General features: G+C 43.8%; 1 protein-coding gene across 2 annotated transcripts in view; it reads right to left on the reverse strand.

The window, feature by feature from the left end:
• frmd4bb (FERM domain containing 4Bb) overlaps positions 1-17271 on the reverse strand; it is a 98952-nt gene that overhangs the window by 43119 nt on the left and 38562 nt on the right. For both annotated transcript variants that reach the window (XM_067372373.1, XM_067372374.1), the window contains 4 exons: positions 2485-2550; positions 2272-2366; positions 1537-1629; positions 1246-1330 (listed from right to left, as the gene is read on the reverse strand). In XM_067372373.1, the coding sequence (XP_067228474.1) occupies positions 1246-1330; positions 1537-1629; positions 2272-2366; positions 2485-2550 (339 nt within the window). The remainder of the gene's footprint in view (positions 1-1245; positions 1331-1536; positions 1630-2271; positions 2367-2484; positions 2551-17271) is intronic.

Genomic DNA, 17271 nt, shown 5'->3' on the forward strand with positions numbered 1-17271 from the left:
CAGAATTGCGAGAAATAAAGTCAGAATTTACTCATTTTCTATACAGTATATTGAGATATAAACTCACAATTTAAACATAAAACTTGCTTTAATTATAAACTCACAGATTATATCTCACAATTCTGAGAAATAAAGTCAGAATTGACTTATATAGTAAATATACATACATAACATATATATATATATATATATATATATATCTATATATATATATATATATATATATATATATATATATATATATATATATATATTGTTACATGTGCACTCTGTTTTGGACTCACTCTGGACTTGTTGTTGTTTTATTTCCCGCCACTAATCATCACACCCAGCTGTTCCTTATCACCCTGCTTGTTATCCCTTGTATATAAGCCCTGTGTTTCCAGTCCTGTGTTGTCCGTTATTGTACTTGTATTGTTTGGTGTATGTTCCTGTCTGTTCCTGTAGTCTCCTGTGGATATTCCAGTAAAAGACTTGTTTATGTATATTTCTCCTCGTCGTGTGCTTTATACACCAGCAACTATAACATATATATATATGTATAATAGATATATATAGAATTGTGAGATATAAACTCTTGAATTGCAAGAAATAAAGTCAGAATTGAATATAAATATAGAGAGAGAGAGAGAGAGAGAGAGAGAGACTCATAATTCTGACACGTTTTTCTTGCAATTTTGAGTTTATATTTCACAATTCTGACTTTATTCCTCACAATCACAAGTTATAAACTCAGAATTGACTTTATTTTTATATATTGAGATATACTGAGACATAAACTCGCAATTCTGACTTTCTTCTTGCAATAGCGATTTTATATCTCACAATTCTTACTTTATTTCTCGTAATTTTGAATTTACTCCTAAGTACCTTTTTTATTTTTTATTTTGTGGTGGAAACAAGCTTCCATACAAATCAAATGCTTCCTCTGTATTACAAATAATTCTGCCGCAAGCTCATAAAGTGTTGGGGGAAAACCAGGCCATGGCGAAGAGTGAAAAAATGTTGCCCATGCTGCAATGACACAAAATAATCCTCATGTTGGTCATGATGGTTGTGAAGAATCTTATAGGAATTGCTCTGTTTTATTGATTCACAAGCGAATCAGTAACACATACTTTTTATATGGCCCTGGGATGTAATAACTCATATATTAACACTCTGAGGTCTGTGGCTTTTTAATTGTTTATGGAGGCGAGAAATGAGACGGTGAATCACTGTGAAAACATGCACAAATGTACTCACGTTATAGATGGCAGATTTAGCATTCAAAAAGAATAACTCCACAGTTGTGTGCTCCTTTAGAAGTGAAATGCTCTCAATGTAAAACCTGCAAATGACAAATCCTTTAGTTAATCGCAATTTCATAGTAATGAACAGGGCGAAGTCGTAACCAATAGACAAAAACCTCACTTCAAATCTAAACCAAGGTGCTTCTTTGGAGTAGCACCACAGTGATTCAGTCCAGGAATGTGCTGCATTTTGTGGTCGATGTGGTCATGTGACTTAAGACATCATGAGGTAGAGATCACATACCTCACCAGGAACTGAAGAGCAATAGGCCCTGATTTCTTGGAGAAGTCGTGTTCCAGCACTCTGCGGTCCAGCTGCAACCATTTGCACTGACCACTGGAAGAGGATAAAGTTAATCTGAAATGTGCGATCTGACATTCTTATTCAACCCAGTAAATGCTCTGCAATTTAACACTAATATATGAAAATCATCTGCACAGAGACAGCTTCAACAGGACTGAACTGAGCAGAACCATCAGATTTTGCAAAACAAGTATTTTTAAACATTTGTACAGTTTAATGTACTTTTAAGTATTGTGCAGGGACTTTGAGGAACACTTTAGAGTAATAGCTCCAGTGAATCAGTGAATCAACGTTTAGAACTGGTTCATTCAAATAAACATTCCACACATTCTCAGACATTCTGATGGTATTACCTTAAAAGGATAGTTCACGTAAAATTAAAAAATTCTCATAATTTACTCATCCTTATGTTGTTCCAATTCCATTTGACTTTTGGTCATCTTCACAACACAAATTAAGATATTTTTAATGAAATCTGTGAGATTTCTGTCCTCCCTATTGAAAGTCCATTTCACCAAGGACACTGTAAAATTAACCCATATAAAGCGAGCAGAATTTTCATTTTTGGGTTTGACATGTCCTTTCACCCTTTATGTTTTCAAAAGCTAGATTTTTTCAAATGTTCATGGGAACAAGGAATCTCTATAGACAGCATCATTAAAAAGAGGTACTTACGTGTCATCCACATAGGTGAACCCAAAGTATTCCTTCTCCTTAAGGTTAAAATGCGATGAGACCAAATCCAAGAGTTCACGAGATAACAGCTTCGGCTGCAAGAGAAAATTCACTGATCAATATAATGTGAGACAGGGAGGTTTATTGAGGTCCATTACCCTTGAGTGGGAGGTGTAATAGACTTGAGCTGGGATCAACTGTGAGACATTATACCTGAACCAACAGCTCCAGCTTCCTGTCGTCCAGGAGCTGCACCTGGCAGAGTCGTCCCTCGGTCATCTGTGGACACAGTAATGACATCAGATGATTGACACTGCACTATCACCACCTTCTCTCCTCACTGTGTTCAGTGACACACTGAACACTGACTTAACATATTAGATTCAAAATTCAAGTTGTACAATGTCCTCTTTCAGATGGCACACACTCAAGTGTTAGGGAAAGTAAACAGACAAATATTTTCACATAATAACTGTCATCAAATCCAGAGATATAAATCACAACGCATCTCTCAGCAGCAACAGCCAAAACCATCCAGAAAGAATCTGTTATGGCAGAATATTGAGATAGAGATGAGACATTTTTGCAAATGGCTGGTTAATTCTCAGGTGCCTGAAAATCTATTTCATATCAGCATCAGTGCTAGACATTGTTATTTTTATTTTCAAATTCAAATGATTAGACTACACCTACACCAATGATTATTAGGCAGCCAACTAACTAGGGGTGTCACGATTCTCCAAATCCTCGATTCGATTACATTTTCTAAGGTCACGGTTCGATTCGATTCTCGATTTTTACATTTATTTTTTTTTTCATTTTTCAGTTATGAGATGCGTTCTACTTGGGATTGGAGTTTTCCACCACCGAATAAGGTCGCATGTCTGCGGCTATGAATACTCCTAACGCCTGTTTCACACTGCAAGCGTGAGCGTCGCGTGCGCAGTGCATGAGCGTAACTATACCGTCACTGCAGCTGCCGAGACGCGCGAGTATTCACAATGGAAGCGTTTGTACAGCGTCACAGCAGTGGCTCGAATCTGCATAGTGAGAATTTCTTTACAAAGACAGCTATAAATTTGTTTTTATAAGTTGGTCATTTATAAACTTGATAGTCTTGAAAGTTTGTTAACATGGGGAAGTGTACAACATTTTCATATAAACGTAAATAAATAAAAATAAATAAAAGCCTCGTGTTATCCATTGCTGCACATGAATGAGGTGAGCTTTGTGTTTGACATCATCTGCCGCGTGCACATATTTACAAGACGGCAAACTCGTATGGTACACGCACATAAGTATAGCTTGCAAACTGTTTTTTTTTTTTTTTTTTACGCAAACGTTGTCAACATAACTCACTGGAAATCCAAAATACTTCCACACCAGCGACTTCAGTGAAAGAGGAGGGGGTTCGAGTTCTGTCGATGATGGGTCTCCTGCATCTGCAGTTGCCATTCTATCTTTTGAGTGGCTGTTAGAGGAGGTTGACTGGCAGTGTTTTTTTTCCCTCTTGGCAAGCAACCGGACGCGACATGGGGGCGTGGCAGCATCGACGATTCCATTTTTTAATTCGAAGTTCGAGATTGTGACTTAATTTCGGTCGATTTCGATTTAAAATCGAAATCGTGACACCCTTACAACTAACCTATCAAACAAACAAAACAACCAACCAAAACAAACAAACAAAAACAATCAACCAACCAACCAACCAACCAACCAAAAAACAAATAAATAAACAACCAAACAAACAAAACAACCAACCGACCAATAAACCAACAGACCAGCCAATCAAGCTACTAAACAACCAATCAACCACACAAACAAATAAACAACCAGCAAAAACAAATAAATTAATGACCAACTAAACAAAAAACAACCAAAAAACAAACAAACAAAACAAACAACCAACCAACCAACCAACCAACCAACCAACCAACCAACACAACATCAGACGAGCCAATAAAGCTATTAAACAACCAACCAAACAAACAACCAAAAAAAACAAATAAATTAACGACCAACTACACAAACAAACAACCAAAAATTAAACCAGCAAACCAATCTACTAAACAAACAACCAAACAAAAAACAGCTAATCAACCAAATAAACAACCAAGCAAACAAACAAAACCAACCAACCAACCAACCAACCCATCAACCAAAAAACAAACCAGCCAATCAATCTACTTAACAACCAACCAGACAACCAATCAGCCAACCAAACAAAAACAAACAGCCAATCAGCCAACCAAAAAAAATAAACTGGCAAAAAACCAAATAAATAAATAAACGACCAAAGAAACAATCAAATGAACATCCAGCCACCCAAACTAGCAAGCAAGCAAACAAACAAACAAACCAGAAAACCAATCAAACAAAGAAAAAAAACAAAAACAAACAAATAAATAAACAACCAACCAAAACAAAACAAACAGACAAATAAACAAATACCCCACAATATTTCGCTTTCAAAACACTGTTACGTTCAAAATGTTTTAGGGCTGAGTATTACAAGGATGAAGGTCAGTGCAAATATAGCTGCATGCACAATGTCAATATGCATTGGGTCACTGTGATTTTGCCAAGTAAGACATGTTCCTGGATCAACATATTTTGTTGATCCTGGAACAACATTCCAATCTTAAAATTTAGTCTTAACCCTATTCCTACCCCTAAACCTAATCCTACCCATAACTTATACCTAAAATCAGAGGGGAAAGATAGGTGAATAACACTGATGTAGAAGCACCTAACCCTGGTTGCAAGCCTAAACTTGACATAAATGGTAAACTTGTCCCTCAAATCTGATTGGTTGATTGGAATGTTGTTCCAGGATCAACAAAGATGTCTTGGCAAAATCACTGTGACCCATACGGGTCATATGTTTTTTGGTATTGCTGCTAATGCAGGGGAAATTTGGTGACAAATTCATTAAAACTGAAGATTTTTTTTTTAATAAGATGCATTTAAACCAGCAGAAATGGGTCTTCAAAAGGACTGTAGCTCAGCACCACCAGAAGCCATGCACACACAGATTATTGTGGAAAACGTACTCGGTTACTAACGTAACCTCGGTTCCCTGAGATACGGAACGAGTACTGCGTATGGGGAAAGGTCTCCCTTTTTCCCCGCTGCTGAAGCCTTTTTCAATAACGCAGTGTAACTGCACCGTCATTGGTTCACTCATAGACAAGTTGTTGAACCAATGGCGGCGCGGCATAGCTGCGCGGCCTATGGCGACAAAGCGCGCGAATATTCCCGCCGAAATGGGCGGGGTATAGGGCTATATAAGCAGGCGTTTCGCCATAGGATTTCAGTGTCAATCGACTGAAGCGACGACCCTGAGCCGCAGCCTCGTGGCACGGCAAGTGACGCAGTACTCGTTCCGTATCTCAGGGAACCGAGGTTACGTTAGTAACCGAGTACGTTCCCTTTCGATACTTCACTCGTACTGCGTATGGGGAACGAATTCAACCACGCCGTGCCACGGCTGGGAACGATATAGCTTGCATTTGGCCACCCAGAGGGGGGCAAAAAGGACAAGCGGAGGCAAAGCCTAACCGAACCCATGGTTACACTGAAGGAAGATACTTCCTATGGTGGCGTGAAGCGGGACCTGTTGGAAGCCGCTAATCACACCGACAGGACCCGAGCTTGTAAGGTCGGGACATCGAGGTGATAGAACCTGACAAAGGTGGACGGCGAAGACCAGCCGGCCGCCTCACAGATGTCTTGGATGGAAACTCCGTTGGACCAAGCCCACGAGGAAGCCATTCCTCTAGTGGAGTGGGCCCTGACTCCTATGGGGCAATTAGTGCCCAGTGAGGAGTAGCACAGGTTAATAGCATCCACTATCCAACGGGAAATGCGTTGTTTCGAGACCGGAGACCCTTTGGTGCGGCCGCCAAAACAAACAAAGAGCTGATCCGACAGTCTGAAAGACTGTGATCGGTCTATGTAGGTCCTCAATGCCCTGACTGGGCAGAGTAGCTGCAGCTCTGGTTCGTCCGCCGAGGGAGGAAGAGCAGAGAGCGAGATGACCTGAGCTCTAAACGGAGTTGAGAGCACTTTAGGGACGTAGCCATGCCTAGGTTTCAGAACGACCTTAGAGTCACCAGGCCCGAATTCGAGGCATGCAGGGTTCACAGAGAGGGCCTGCAAATCGCCAACACGCTTTACCGATGCTAGTGCTAGTAGCAGAGCGGTTTTAGTGTTAGGGGCCTGAGGTCGGCTGAACCCATTGGTTCAAATGGGGCTCCTTTCAAGGCCCTGAGGACCAACGAGAGGTCCCAGGAGGGAATAGTGAGAGGGCGAGGAGGATTCAAACGCCTAGCACCTCTCAAAAAACGGATCACGAGCCCGTTTCGTCCCACCGATTGGCCAGCAATAGGAGCGTGGAACGCTGCAATGGCTGCTACGTAAACCTTAAGCGTGGAAGGGGAGCGCCCCATTTCCAAGCGTTCTTGGAGGAAAGACAGTATGGAAGATACGTCACTCTCCACAGGGTCTATGTTGCGTGTTGAACACCAATCAACAAAGACTGACCACTTCTGGTCGTAGAGGCGCCTCGTAGATGGGGCTCTAGCCTGAGAAATGGTATTTAGGACGTCCTCGGGGAGGCTAGTCGGCTCCCATCGAGGGACCAGAGGTGCAGAGCCCAGAGCTGCGGCTGTGGGTGCCAGATTGTTCTGTTTGCCTGAGAGAGGAGGTCCCGTCTCAGGGGAATCGGCCACGGGGCTCTTAGAGAGAGCCTGAATAGCTCTGAGGACCAAACCTGGTTCCTCCAGAGCGGGGCCACCAGAAGGACTCTGTGCTGGTCTTCTCTGATACGCCTGATGACCTGGGGGATCAGTGCGATCGGAGGGAAAGCATAAAGGAGCGTGCTGGGCCATGTGTGGGCCAGAGCATCTACTTCCTTCGAGAAAAATGTTGGGCAATGAGAGTTGTCTTCTGAGGCGAAGAGGTCTACCTCTGCCTTCCCGAAGAACTCCCAGATCGTGAGGACCACTTGGGGGTGGAGCATCCACTCGTCGGAGGGGATGTTGCTCCGTGACAACATGTCCGCACCCAGATTGTTCCTGCCAGGAACATGAGTCGCTCTGAGCGACTGAAGCCTCGGAAGAGCCCATTCCAGCAGTCGTTTCGCCAGAGCGCATAAGCGGCTGGACGAAAGACCGCCTTGGTGGTTCAGGTATGACACCACCGTCATACTGTCTGACCGAACTAGAACATGACGTCCCGTCAAGTAAGCCTGAAAGAACTGAAGGGCTTTCATCACTGCTAGCATCTCTAGACAGTTGATGTGTAGATGGCTTTCCTCGTGGCTCCACGAGCCGAAGGCCGGTCTGCCCTCGCACACAGCGCCCCAGCCCAAGTTGGAGGCGTCTGTTGAGAGCACCGTCCTCCGTGAGACCGCCTGTAAGGGGACTCCGCGTTGGAACCATACTGGATCCATCCAAGGTTTCAGGGCTAGAAGACAGGCCCGATTGACCTTGAGACATAGGCGGCCGTGCCGCCATGCGCTGGGAGGAACCCGGAACTTCAACCAGTACTGAAGAGGCCGCATCCGAAGAAGGCCTAGCTGCAGCACCGGGGAGGCGGAAGCCATCAGCCCTAGCAGCCTCTGGAAAAACTTCAGAGGGAGATAGGCTTTGTTCGTGACAGATGCCGTGAGCTGCTGAATTGCCAGGGCGCGCTCTGGCGAGACTACTGCCGTCATACGGACCGAGTCGAAAACTGCTCCCAGAAACGAAATTCGTTGAGTGGGGCATAGCGAGCTCTTGGCTAAGTTGACCCTGAGACCCAGGCATTGTAGATGGCTGAGGAGCACGGATCTGTGGCGTTCCAGCTCGTCTCGCGAACGGGCTAAGATGAGCCAGTCGTCGAGGTAATTCAGAACCCGGATTCCCATCTGTCTCAGAGGGGAAAGCGCCGCGTCCATGCACTTGGTGAAAGTGCGGGGAGCCAGAGACAGCCCGAAGGGCAGGACCGTATATTGGTATGCCACCCCTTCGTATGCGAATCTCAAGAATCGTCTGTGACGGGGGGCTATCTGGATGTGAAAATACGCATCCTTCAGGTCCAGCGAGCAGAACCAGTCCTCGGGGCAAATGTGCGCGAGGATCTGCTTCAGCGTCAGCATTTTGAACTTCCGTCTCATGAGGGAGTGATTCAAAAGCCTGAGGTCTAGGATGGGTCTGAGACCGCCATCCTTTTTGGGGACCAGAAAGTAGCGGCTGTAAAAGCCTGTCTCGCTCTCTGACGGAGGAACCATTTCCACAGCTCCTTTTTCCAGCAACGACATGACTTCGGCCCGGAGGACATGAGCGTCGTCCGGATTGACCGATGTTTGAAGCACCCCGGCGAAGCGGGGGGCCGTCGTGCAAACTGGAGCGAGTAGCCCTGGTTTACGATCCCCATGACCCATTCTGACACATCGGGGATGGCCTGCCAGGCCTCGGCCCGAGTGGCTAGGGGTTGAATAATGTTGGGTGACAGACCGCCGTTGAGAGGGTCGTACACCGCGAGGGGTGGAAGAGGAAATTTGCTCTTTTTGTGATGAGGTAAAAATTTGTCCGCCGTGAAAACGGCGTTTGGAGTGGGCGCAACAGGTGTGGGCCCAGCTGTCACTTGGAGTATGTTTCCCACGCCCGGAAATAAACGAGGCGGAGGGGAAATTACCCGTGGGAGCTTTTGGGGTGGTCCGGTCGTAACGGGACGGTCCCCCATCCTCTTCCTGTCCGACGAATCAGGACGACTTCGGAGGCACCGGGTCCAGCACAATCCTGGGCCGGGGTCCCTGGCGCCTCGGGAAGGGAGGGCGCTTCGCAGGGCGCGAGCGCTGGCGATGCTCCTGGGGCGGCGCTGCCTGTGTTGCAGGTGGGGCTGGTTTGTTCTGCTGAGCCGGCGCAGTCCTGGGGCGGCTAGACGCAGAAGCGGAGCTGGAGCGCTTAGGCAAGAAATGCCTCATAGCCTGAGACGATTTCTGCGCGGCAGTAAAGCGCTCAGTGAAGCCATCCACTGCAGGCCCGAAGAGACCAGAAGGCGAGACCGGGGCGTCTAAGAAGGCCGTCTTGTCTAGGTCTTTGATCTCCGTTAGGTTGAGCCACAGGTGGCGCTCCAACACGACCAGGCTGGCCATGGAACGACCGATGGCCTGGGCCGTAGCCTTCGTAGCTCGCAGGGCAAGATCCGTGGCGCTGCGGAGATCTTTGAAGGCTGGCGCGTCGATTCCAGACTCATCCAGAGAGCGGAGGAGTTTGGCCTGGAATGCTTGAAATATGGCCATGGTGTGGAGCGCAGAGGCAGCTTGGCCCGCCGAGGTGTAAGCCCGTCCAGCCAGAGTAGAGGTGGTCCGACAGGGCTTGGAAGGAAGGGCCCTCTTCGTCTTCCAACCCACAGCCGCGGGAGGACAGAGGTGAGCAGCCACCGCTTCATCTAGGGGTGGCAAGCGCTCGTATCCCTTCTCCTCGGCGCCGTCGACGGCGGTGAGGGCGGAGCGGTGCGTAGTGTGGAGGCGGGCAGAGTAAGGAGCGCGCCACGACTTCGTCAGCTCTTCGTGGACCTCAGGAAAGAAGGGCGCTGAACGCTGGCGAGGTGCTTGGCGGCGGCCTGGCAGAAACCATTCGTCCAGGCGGCTGCGAGACGGCTCCTCTGGAGGGGCCCACTCGAGGTCCAGCTCTTCAACGGCTCTAGACAGGATGCGGAAGAGCTCGGCATCCATGCCCTGGCCATGCTCGATGGGTTCCAAGGGAGGCGGTGGAGCGGGTCTTCCGGCTCGCCAGCCCATCCTTCCGCTTCGGAAGCCGCAAGAGACATGGAGTCGTCTTGTTCGTCGTCTGTTCCCCCGAATGAGACGAGGGGTCACTCGCTTCTGCGGAGGGACGCTGCTCAGGGCGAGAGAACAGAACTGGAGAGAGTTCCCTGGGAGGAGAGGGCGAGGCACGCGGGGGCTGGGCCGGCGTGAGCTCGCTCAACTCCTGGCGCTGAGTCGCTCTACCCCGCTGTCTTTTCCTCGCCGGACCGCGGGAGGAAGGAGACGGGAGGGCGCGAGCGGCGAGATCGCCCTCAGTGAAGAAGGCGACCCGCGAGCGCAGGGAAGCGAGACTCATACACTCGCAGTGCGGGCATGAGTCTCCAGCGAGCGCGCCGTCTGCGTGGGGCTTGCCCAGGCAAGCGACACACTCGCTGTGTCCATCGTCGTCGTGCAGGGGGGCCCTGCAAGTACCACATGAGTGGCGGGGCATCGTGAGACGCCGCTGCCGTGAAAACGGCAATTGGGTGGCTCTTTTAGAGCGGCGAGGGCCGCGGAAGCTCTTAAAGCGGTGAAAACCGCTGGAAATCGCTCTTTTAGGAGCGGCGTTTAAGCCGCGGATGAAGCTCTCAGGCGGCGCGCCGGATGGCGGCAGGGGACGCACAGGAAGCGGCCGGAAGCGGGAAGCGGGAGGCGGCGGCTCGGCGACGGCGCTAGAAGCTGCAGTCCGCGAGGGCGCCGGCGCTTTCTTCCACCGGCGAGTCCAGGCGAGTCCGCTGCGGGAGCCTCTTCAGACGGCGGCGAGAGCAGAAGGCGGCGAGCTTCTTCGGCTTCAGGCGGAGATCAGCGAAGAGAAGTAGATGTCGTCGCTGAAGGAGAAAACACTGAAATCCTATGGCGAAACGCCTGCTTATATAGCCCTATACCCCGCCCATTTCGGCGGGAATATTCGCGCGCTTTGTCGCCATAGGCCGCGCAGCTATGCCGCGCCGCCATTGGTTCAACAACTTGTCTATGAGTGAACCAATGACGGTGCAGTTACACTGCGTTATTGAAAAAGGCTTCAGCAGCGGGGAAAAAGGGAGACCTTTCCCCATACGCAGTACGAGTGAAGTATCGAAAGGGAACACATTTGGTGTGCAGAACAAAACAGAAACTAGTTATTTTTCTGTCACTGAAAATAACAACAGGATGTTGGACAAAGAAGTGAAGTTTTAAAATAGATAAAACATCTGTTAACAAACCAGTAGAATCTTATGTAACCACAAAAACGACACAAAATTACTTTGTTTTTCAGCTCGGCACATAGACTGTGCTATAAACCAACCAATACCAAAAATGTCTGTTTACAATATACTGTGGTGGAGTTGATGTATAATTTCATGTAGCTGTTGAGGTGTTCTTGTAAAAGTCTAGTCCAAACGATTCAAAATATGATATAATCTTTGGTCAGGATAAATGTGGATAATAATTATACTTTAAGTTTTATCAGTAGACTCGTTTTCACAGCCGATTATTGCTATGGAAATATGCTTTCTTACTATAGCACAGATCTTTCATCTGCACTGTGGAGAGCTGAACCAACGTGCTGTATTTCTCAGAGTTAAAGTATTATAAGACCGATATTCTGGCAAAGTTTAAAATGCCTTTCTCTAAGCCTGTAATTTCTGTTGCATGAGCTGTCTTTTTTTTTTTTTTTTTTTTTTTTTTTAACAATGCAGTCACAGGATCCAAAGATCGTACTGAGAAAAAAAAAAAGCTTATATTTGGTATTTTTCTTATTCATTTGTTTCATTACAAATTATACTATTAGTATATGATCAATGTCTCAAATTTGCTTAAGTGACCTAGAAATAGTAGGCCTACTACTATTAATAGTAACAATATCAATCTTACATATTTCTCTTCAGTTAACACAACTTTTCTTTGTTTAAATTCAAAAGCTTCTGATCTCAGATTTTCAAAGTGAATATGACTCATCATGCCAGAGAAAGAAGTATTGTCAAACTTAAAGAAGATCTTAGCTATGTATTAAAGTATCAACATTGTCGTAGTTGTTTCTTCTAAAGTAAAAAAGAGAAATAAAAATAGACAAAACAAGACAAGATTTTTGTCTAAGTAAGAGTATAGAGCTGTAAATATGGATAGATCAGATTATTCAGCCTTGATGAGAAATGTTCAAATCGAGCTTATTATGCATTCATATTGAAATCTCTGACTTCAGATGGCAGACTTTGAGGAATAAGAAATGAAATGAAGACCAAACAATATTCTTCGTTGTAAAAGAGTCGAAGAACCAAAAACAGATCATCGCAAATGACACACGGAACTCTCAAACACAATACTGACTGAAATGCCAAAGCAACCTCTGACCCCATGCCGATACAAAAGACCACCAGTACCTGATAGACGTGGCCCGGGTAGAAGCAGGTTTGTAGGCACTGCTGACATGTCCTCATCCTTTGCAGGTAACACCTCCGGATCATCCACACGACGATCTGCCATATGAAACTGCCACTCCGCAGCAGCAGAGCTTCCACCCCACACACTAAGCCCCAAGCCATGACCGCCCTGCCACCGGCTGGTACCCGGGTCGCCCCCGTGTTACGCAACCGGACCTAGTCTGGGTCAAACTCTAGACAGACCGTTCTTTCACCACCTCCTAATCTTTGCTCCCTCATGCAAGATCGACAACTAGGTGACATGCGTTTCGACTACATTCCCCATGTGCGTGGAGACTCCGCTGTGCCCCTGGAGAGGATGGAAGGGGAATTTCTTTTTGCTGTCTGTGCACTGAGGTTAGAGACGAAGACTCTGGGAGGGCGGCCAGGCAGTGAAGGAAAGAGCTGAGGTTTGTGGGGACGCAGTCCTGGGCTGCCCTGCCAGCCACGATTTTAGCTCACGATTCCACTGGTCCTTTTCAAGCACACTTAGAGACTTAAAAGGGCAGATTTGTTCGTGCACACACACACAAACACAATCCTGCCATTTTGCTTCTAAAAGTAAACCAGGCTCTGCCACATCGATTTCTGCGGCTTGTCCACGTGTCCCAAAAGCTGCTACCATCCCTCCTACTTTACTGCTTGACACAAAGTGAGAGGATTTACATGGCAACGTAACTTAAAATATACATAATAATCCTATAGCTCTGCAAAAATGTCTGTGGGTCTCAAGGGTGAAATGTTTATTGGGTTGACCTCACTTTACCTTATGTCACAAAACTAAATTCTTTCTTTGACATTTGATTAATTAGAAGTGTAATGGTACAGGTATTCATCCTGCAAATTTTCGGTATGTGTCTTATGTGTGCACAACGAATACAGAGTTATAGCCTAACCACCATTAACCACCAATAAGCTTTGCTACTTTCAATAAGAAACAAAGTGTCATCTTTCAAATTCTGTCCATTTTATCATGAAATTCAAACAAAAAAATGCCGTTTTGATGCTCTTTAAAGTGGAGTGACAGATCACTGTATAGGCGCCTCAGTTAAAGCAGCAGCGCGGAGTGTGAAAACAGCTTGTAAACAATATGTCACGTAGCACTATATTTACCTCAGACAAGTCATTCAGGGTCCACAGCTTGTTACAAACTATGTGCATTTTGCATTCAATATGTTATTTGAGTGTTGATCTAAAAATAAATAGCAACTGAATTTAGGCTAATAGATTAGTTCACTTTAAAATGAAAGTTACCCCAAGCTTTACTCACCCTCAAACCCTCCTAGGTGTATATGACTTTCTTCTTTTACATGAACACAATCAGAGTTATATTAATAAATATAATGACGTATTCAAGCTTTATAATGGCAGTGAAAAGGACCAACGAGTATGATGCTCAAGAAAGTGCATCTATCAATCATAAACATACTCCACACGGCTCCGGGGGGTTAATAAAGGCCTTCTAAAACAATGCATTTGTGTAAGAAAAAATATCCATATTTAACAAGTTAATAAAATATCTAGCTTCCGCCAGACTGCCTTCCATATTCAACTTAGGAAGAAAATGTAACTGATGTCACGTCAGTTAAGCTTTTTTTGTAAGTTGAATAGGGAAGGCGTGTGACGTAGCATAAGCGTTTTGAACTACAAGAGGCATTACACTTTCTTTGCAAGTTGAATACAGAAGGCGGTCTGGCGGAAGCTATATATTTTGCAGCGTAAGATGGCAGGGTAGAGAAGAAATTGTTCAATAAAGTCGCTATTTTAATGTTTTTACTACTTTTCTGGACCTTGAATTTGATAATTTTGTTGTTTTCAATAGGTAATAAAAAAAAAAAACCCTTGCAGATTTCATAAAAAATATCTTAATTTGTGTTCCGAAGATGAACAAAGGTCTTACGGATCTGGAACAACATGAGGGTGAGTAATTAATGACAGAAATTTCATTTTTAGGTGAACTAACCCTTTTTACCCAAATTTAATTATCTAAACCTTTTGGTTTTTGTGTTTCAAAAAAATAATTTCAGTGCATCACTATTAAAAATACCTAAAAAAAAAACAAAAAAAAACAAAAAACAATTCATAGGCCTATATGTTTTTAATTTCTGAATTACAATTCATTTTGATATTTTTTTGGGTGCATAAAGTCAGAAATTTCAGTGATACAACTGCCCTGATTTCATAATGAGGAAAAAAGCCCCAATAAAAAGATGAAATTCTAATTTAATTTCAAACTTTTTAAATGCTAAAGAAAATTGCTTCACTGCTTATTAATGTTAAACAGTTTGTTTGCGAAAAGTCATGGTGAGACTAACAAAGTTATGTAATCCAACCAACATACAAAAACATGCATAAAAAAACATAAAAAAGGAAATTATGTCATAGACAGGACCCCAACAAATCCTGTGTCAGGTCATTTGTCATATCAGATTGTGGTGTGGCAAAAATGTATGATATGTATGAAAGATTAATCCATGATATGTTTTTTTTTTTTTTTTTTACTTTTTTTACTTTTACCTTTACATTTTTTAATATAATGATGAAAGGGGCTATATGTAGAATTCAGAACCCTTGTTATTAGCGACACCGGTGGCTGTTAAGTGAACTGCAGCCAGCAACTTATTGCTTGTGCTCTCACTTGTGCACACATACTGTAACGTAAAAGAGACTGAATGTGATTCGAAGCCCCAATAAAGTTATTTTTCTATGTTCGGAAAAATGTCATGCAAATTCCACTCGCCAATTCTCACTGGCCTTTTCTGAAGTATCAGAGGTGTTTGTGGCTGCCAAGTGTGACCCCTAGTGTCACTACATCGACACAACATCGAAGTGAGTGACACATTGGGAACTAAGAACCTCAATAAATCTCTTTAGCTACTAAGCAAACTTTCAATGTATTTGAGGAATATATTCCTAATGCAACACATTGATGTTTAGAAATATTTCTTTGATGCAGCATTCCAGCGAGGGAGGACATGTTCAAATCAGTTTGCTTTGTTTTAGCAAATGCCTCTCCTAGACTGACTTGTTACGACACAATGTCCATGTGAGAAAACGCACAGAAGAGGTTAGCCCAGCCTCATGACTCATCATTACTTCATCAGGCCATGGAAAATAAATAATAACTGTTACATTTCTGAGAATCAGATCAACTACACCCATTTGATTGCATTTTATTAGCATTTTTTAACAGAGGGATTTATCATTCTGAGGGGAGTGTGTGGAAAAGTGCAGCATGTTAAAATTATAGCCCATTCTGTTGAGCGGCCCACAGTGCTATGCTGTTATTAGGAAGGAACCAGCGGAAAACCAGAAGAAGCAGCTGCCATGAGCTAAAGTCTCAGACTTTCATCTGGAAACACTACAGCATTATGTTAATGTCTTAAAACATAATGACACTGCTGATTTCTCATAAAAATACCTATTCAAAAACAATTAAAGGTGGGAGTTAGAAATCTGTGAGCAATATGCTTTCAGTAATTTGAACTTTTTGTATGAAAGCACCAAATGTCACATCTGATAACCTTTAGACAAGAGACTAATGACTACTATGCTTATTTCTTAATATAAACTGAATCATAGGCTGATAAACAAAAGAAGAAATCTGCCAATCCGCACACACAGGATTGTATGATATAGAGAGTGAACAACGCATCTATGCCGATTTTAAAAACAGCTGGCATTTCAGAAGAAAATCATCAGAATTATTATAAATATTAAAAATAATAAAATACACTGTCATATTTGTTCATGACAATCATCTAAGAAACAAACAACAACAAAAAAGGTTTGTCTACTTCATGAATTTTCATTGATTGTCAAATCTGAATGAAATGCATTACACAGTAAATAAAAAATAAAACTGGAATTTGAAATATCACTTTTTTTCTTCTTTCAGTTTTCTCTTAAGTAGATCACAGTAAATGGAGGGTTGCTGTTACAGCATTGGTTTAATATAGCAGTACTCCTCATTTCTGATCATCTCAAAAGTAATCATTTAAGCAACTTTGTCATAATTATAAAATAAATATTCAGATGTTTTGAGTGTTTATGAGAGAGTCCAGCTAACAGGGAACATTCTCAGAACGTTCTGGCAAGGTTCTCTTAAAGTTATAAATAAACATTATTTCAGTAACATTAATAGAATGTTTGTAAGTTATCTGTCTTTAATATTGTTCTCAAAACATTAGCACAAAAACGTTATTTATGCATCGTTCATGGAAGTTTTTTTCTGAAACCTTTAGTTAGATGTTCGCCTAACATTTTTAAATGTTAAAGCTGTCCGTAACGTTTTTTGGTTAAAAATGATCCAAAATCAATTTTTGAGCAAGTACATAACCAGCCAGTGTTCAAAACTATCTCCTTTACCTTAGCCTGATTCACAACAGTAAGCTTGTAATGTTTGCAGTACTGGTGAGTTCCCACAGGAAAATCAAGCACGTCGCCATTCATCTTTGCAACATTATGTCACGTCTGATACATAAAGAAGGAGTCCCAGCTAGTAGGCTATGGCATGTGGAGGATGCTGCAGATGGCGGACCATTTATAGCCTTTTCTCACAGCAGCTGTAATTAGGGTTGGGCGATGTCCCCTAAATTGGCAGTTGACGATGTTTACAGTAAAACATCGTGATGGACGATGATATCGTCGGGGGTGGGGGGATGTATTTTAATTTTTCGTTATTATATAATTATTATTCATTATTTTACTTTATTACTTTATCCCTTTGACGCGTACGATCACACCGGTGTGATAAGAATGTTCAGTGCAGTGCATCACGTGATCAATTGCCAAATTCAAATGTGT

Source organism: Chanodichthys erythropterus, chromosome 20, assembly GCF_024489055.1.
Source record: "Chanodichthys erythropterus isolate Z2021 chromosome 20, ASM2448905v1, whole genome shotgun sequence".
Lineage (NCBI taxonomy): Eukaryota > Metazoa > Chordata > Actinopteri > Cypriniformes > Xenocyprididae > Chanodichthys > Chanodichthys erythropterus.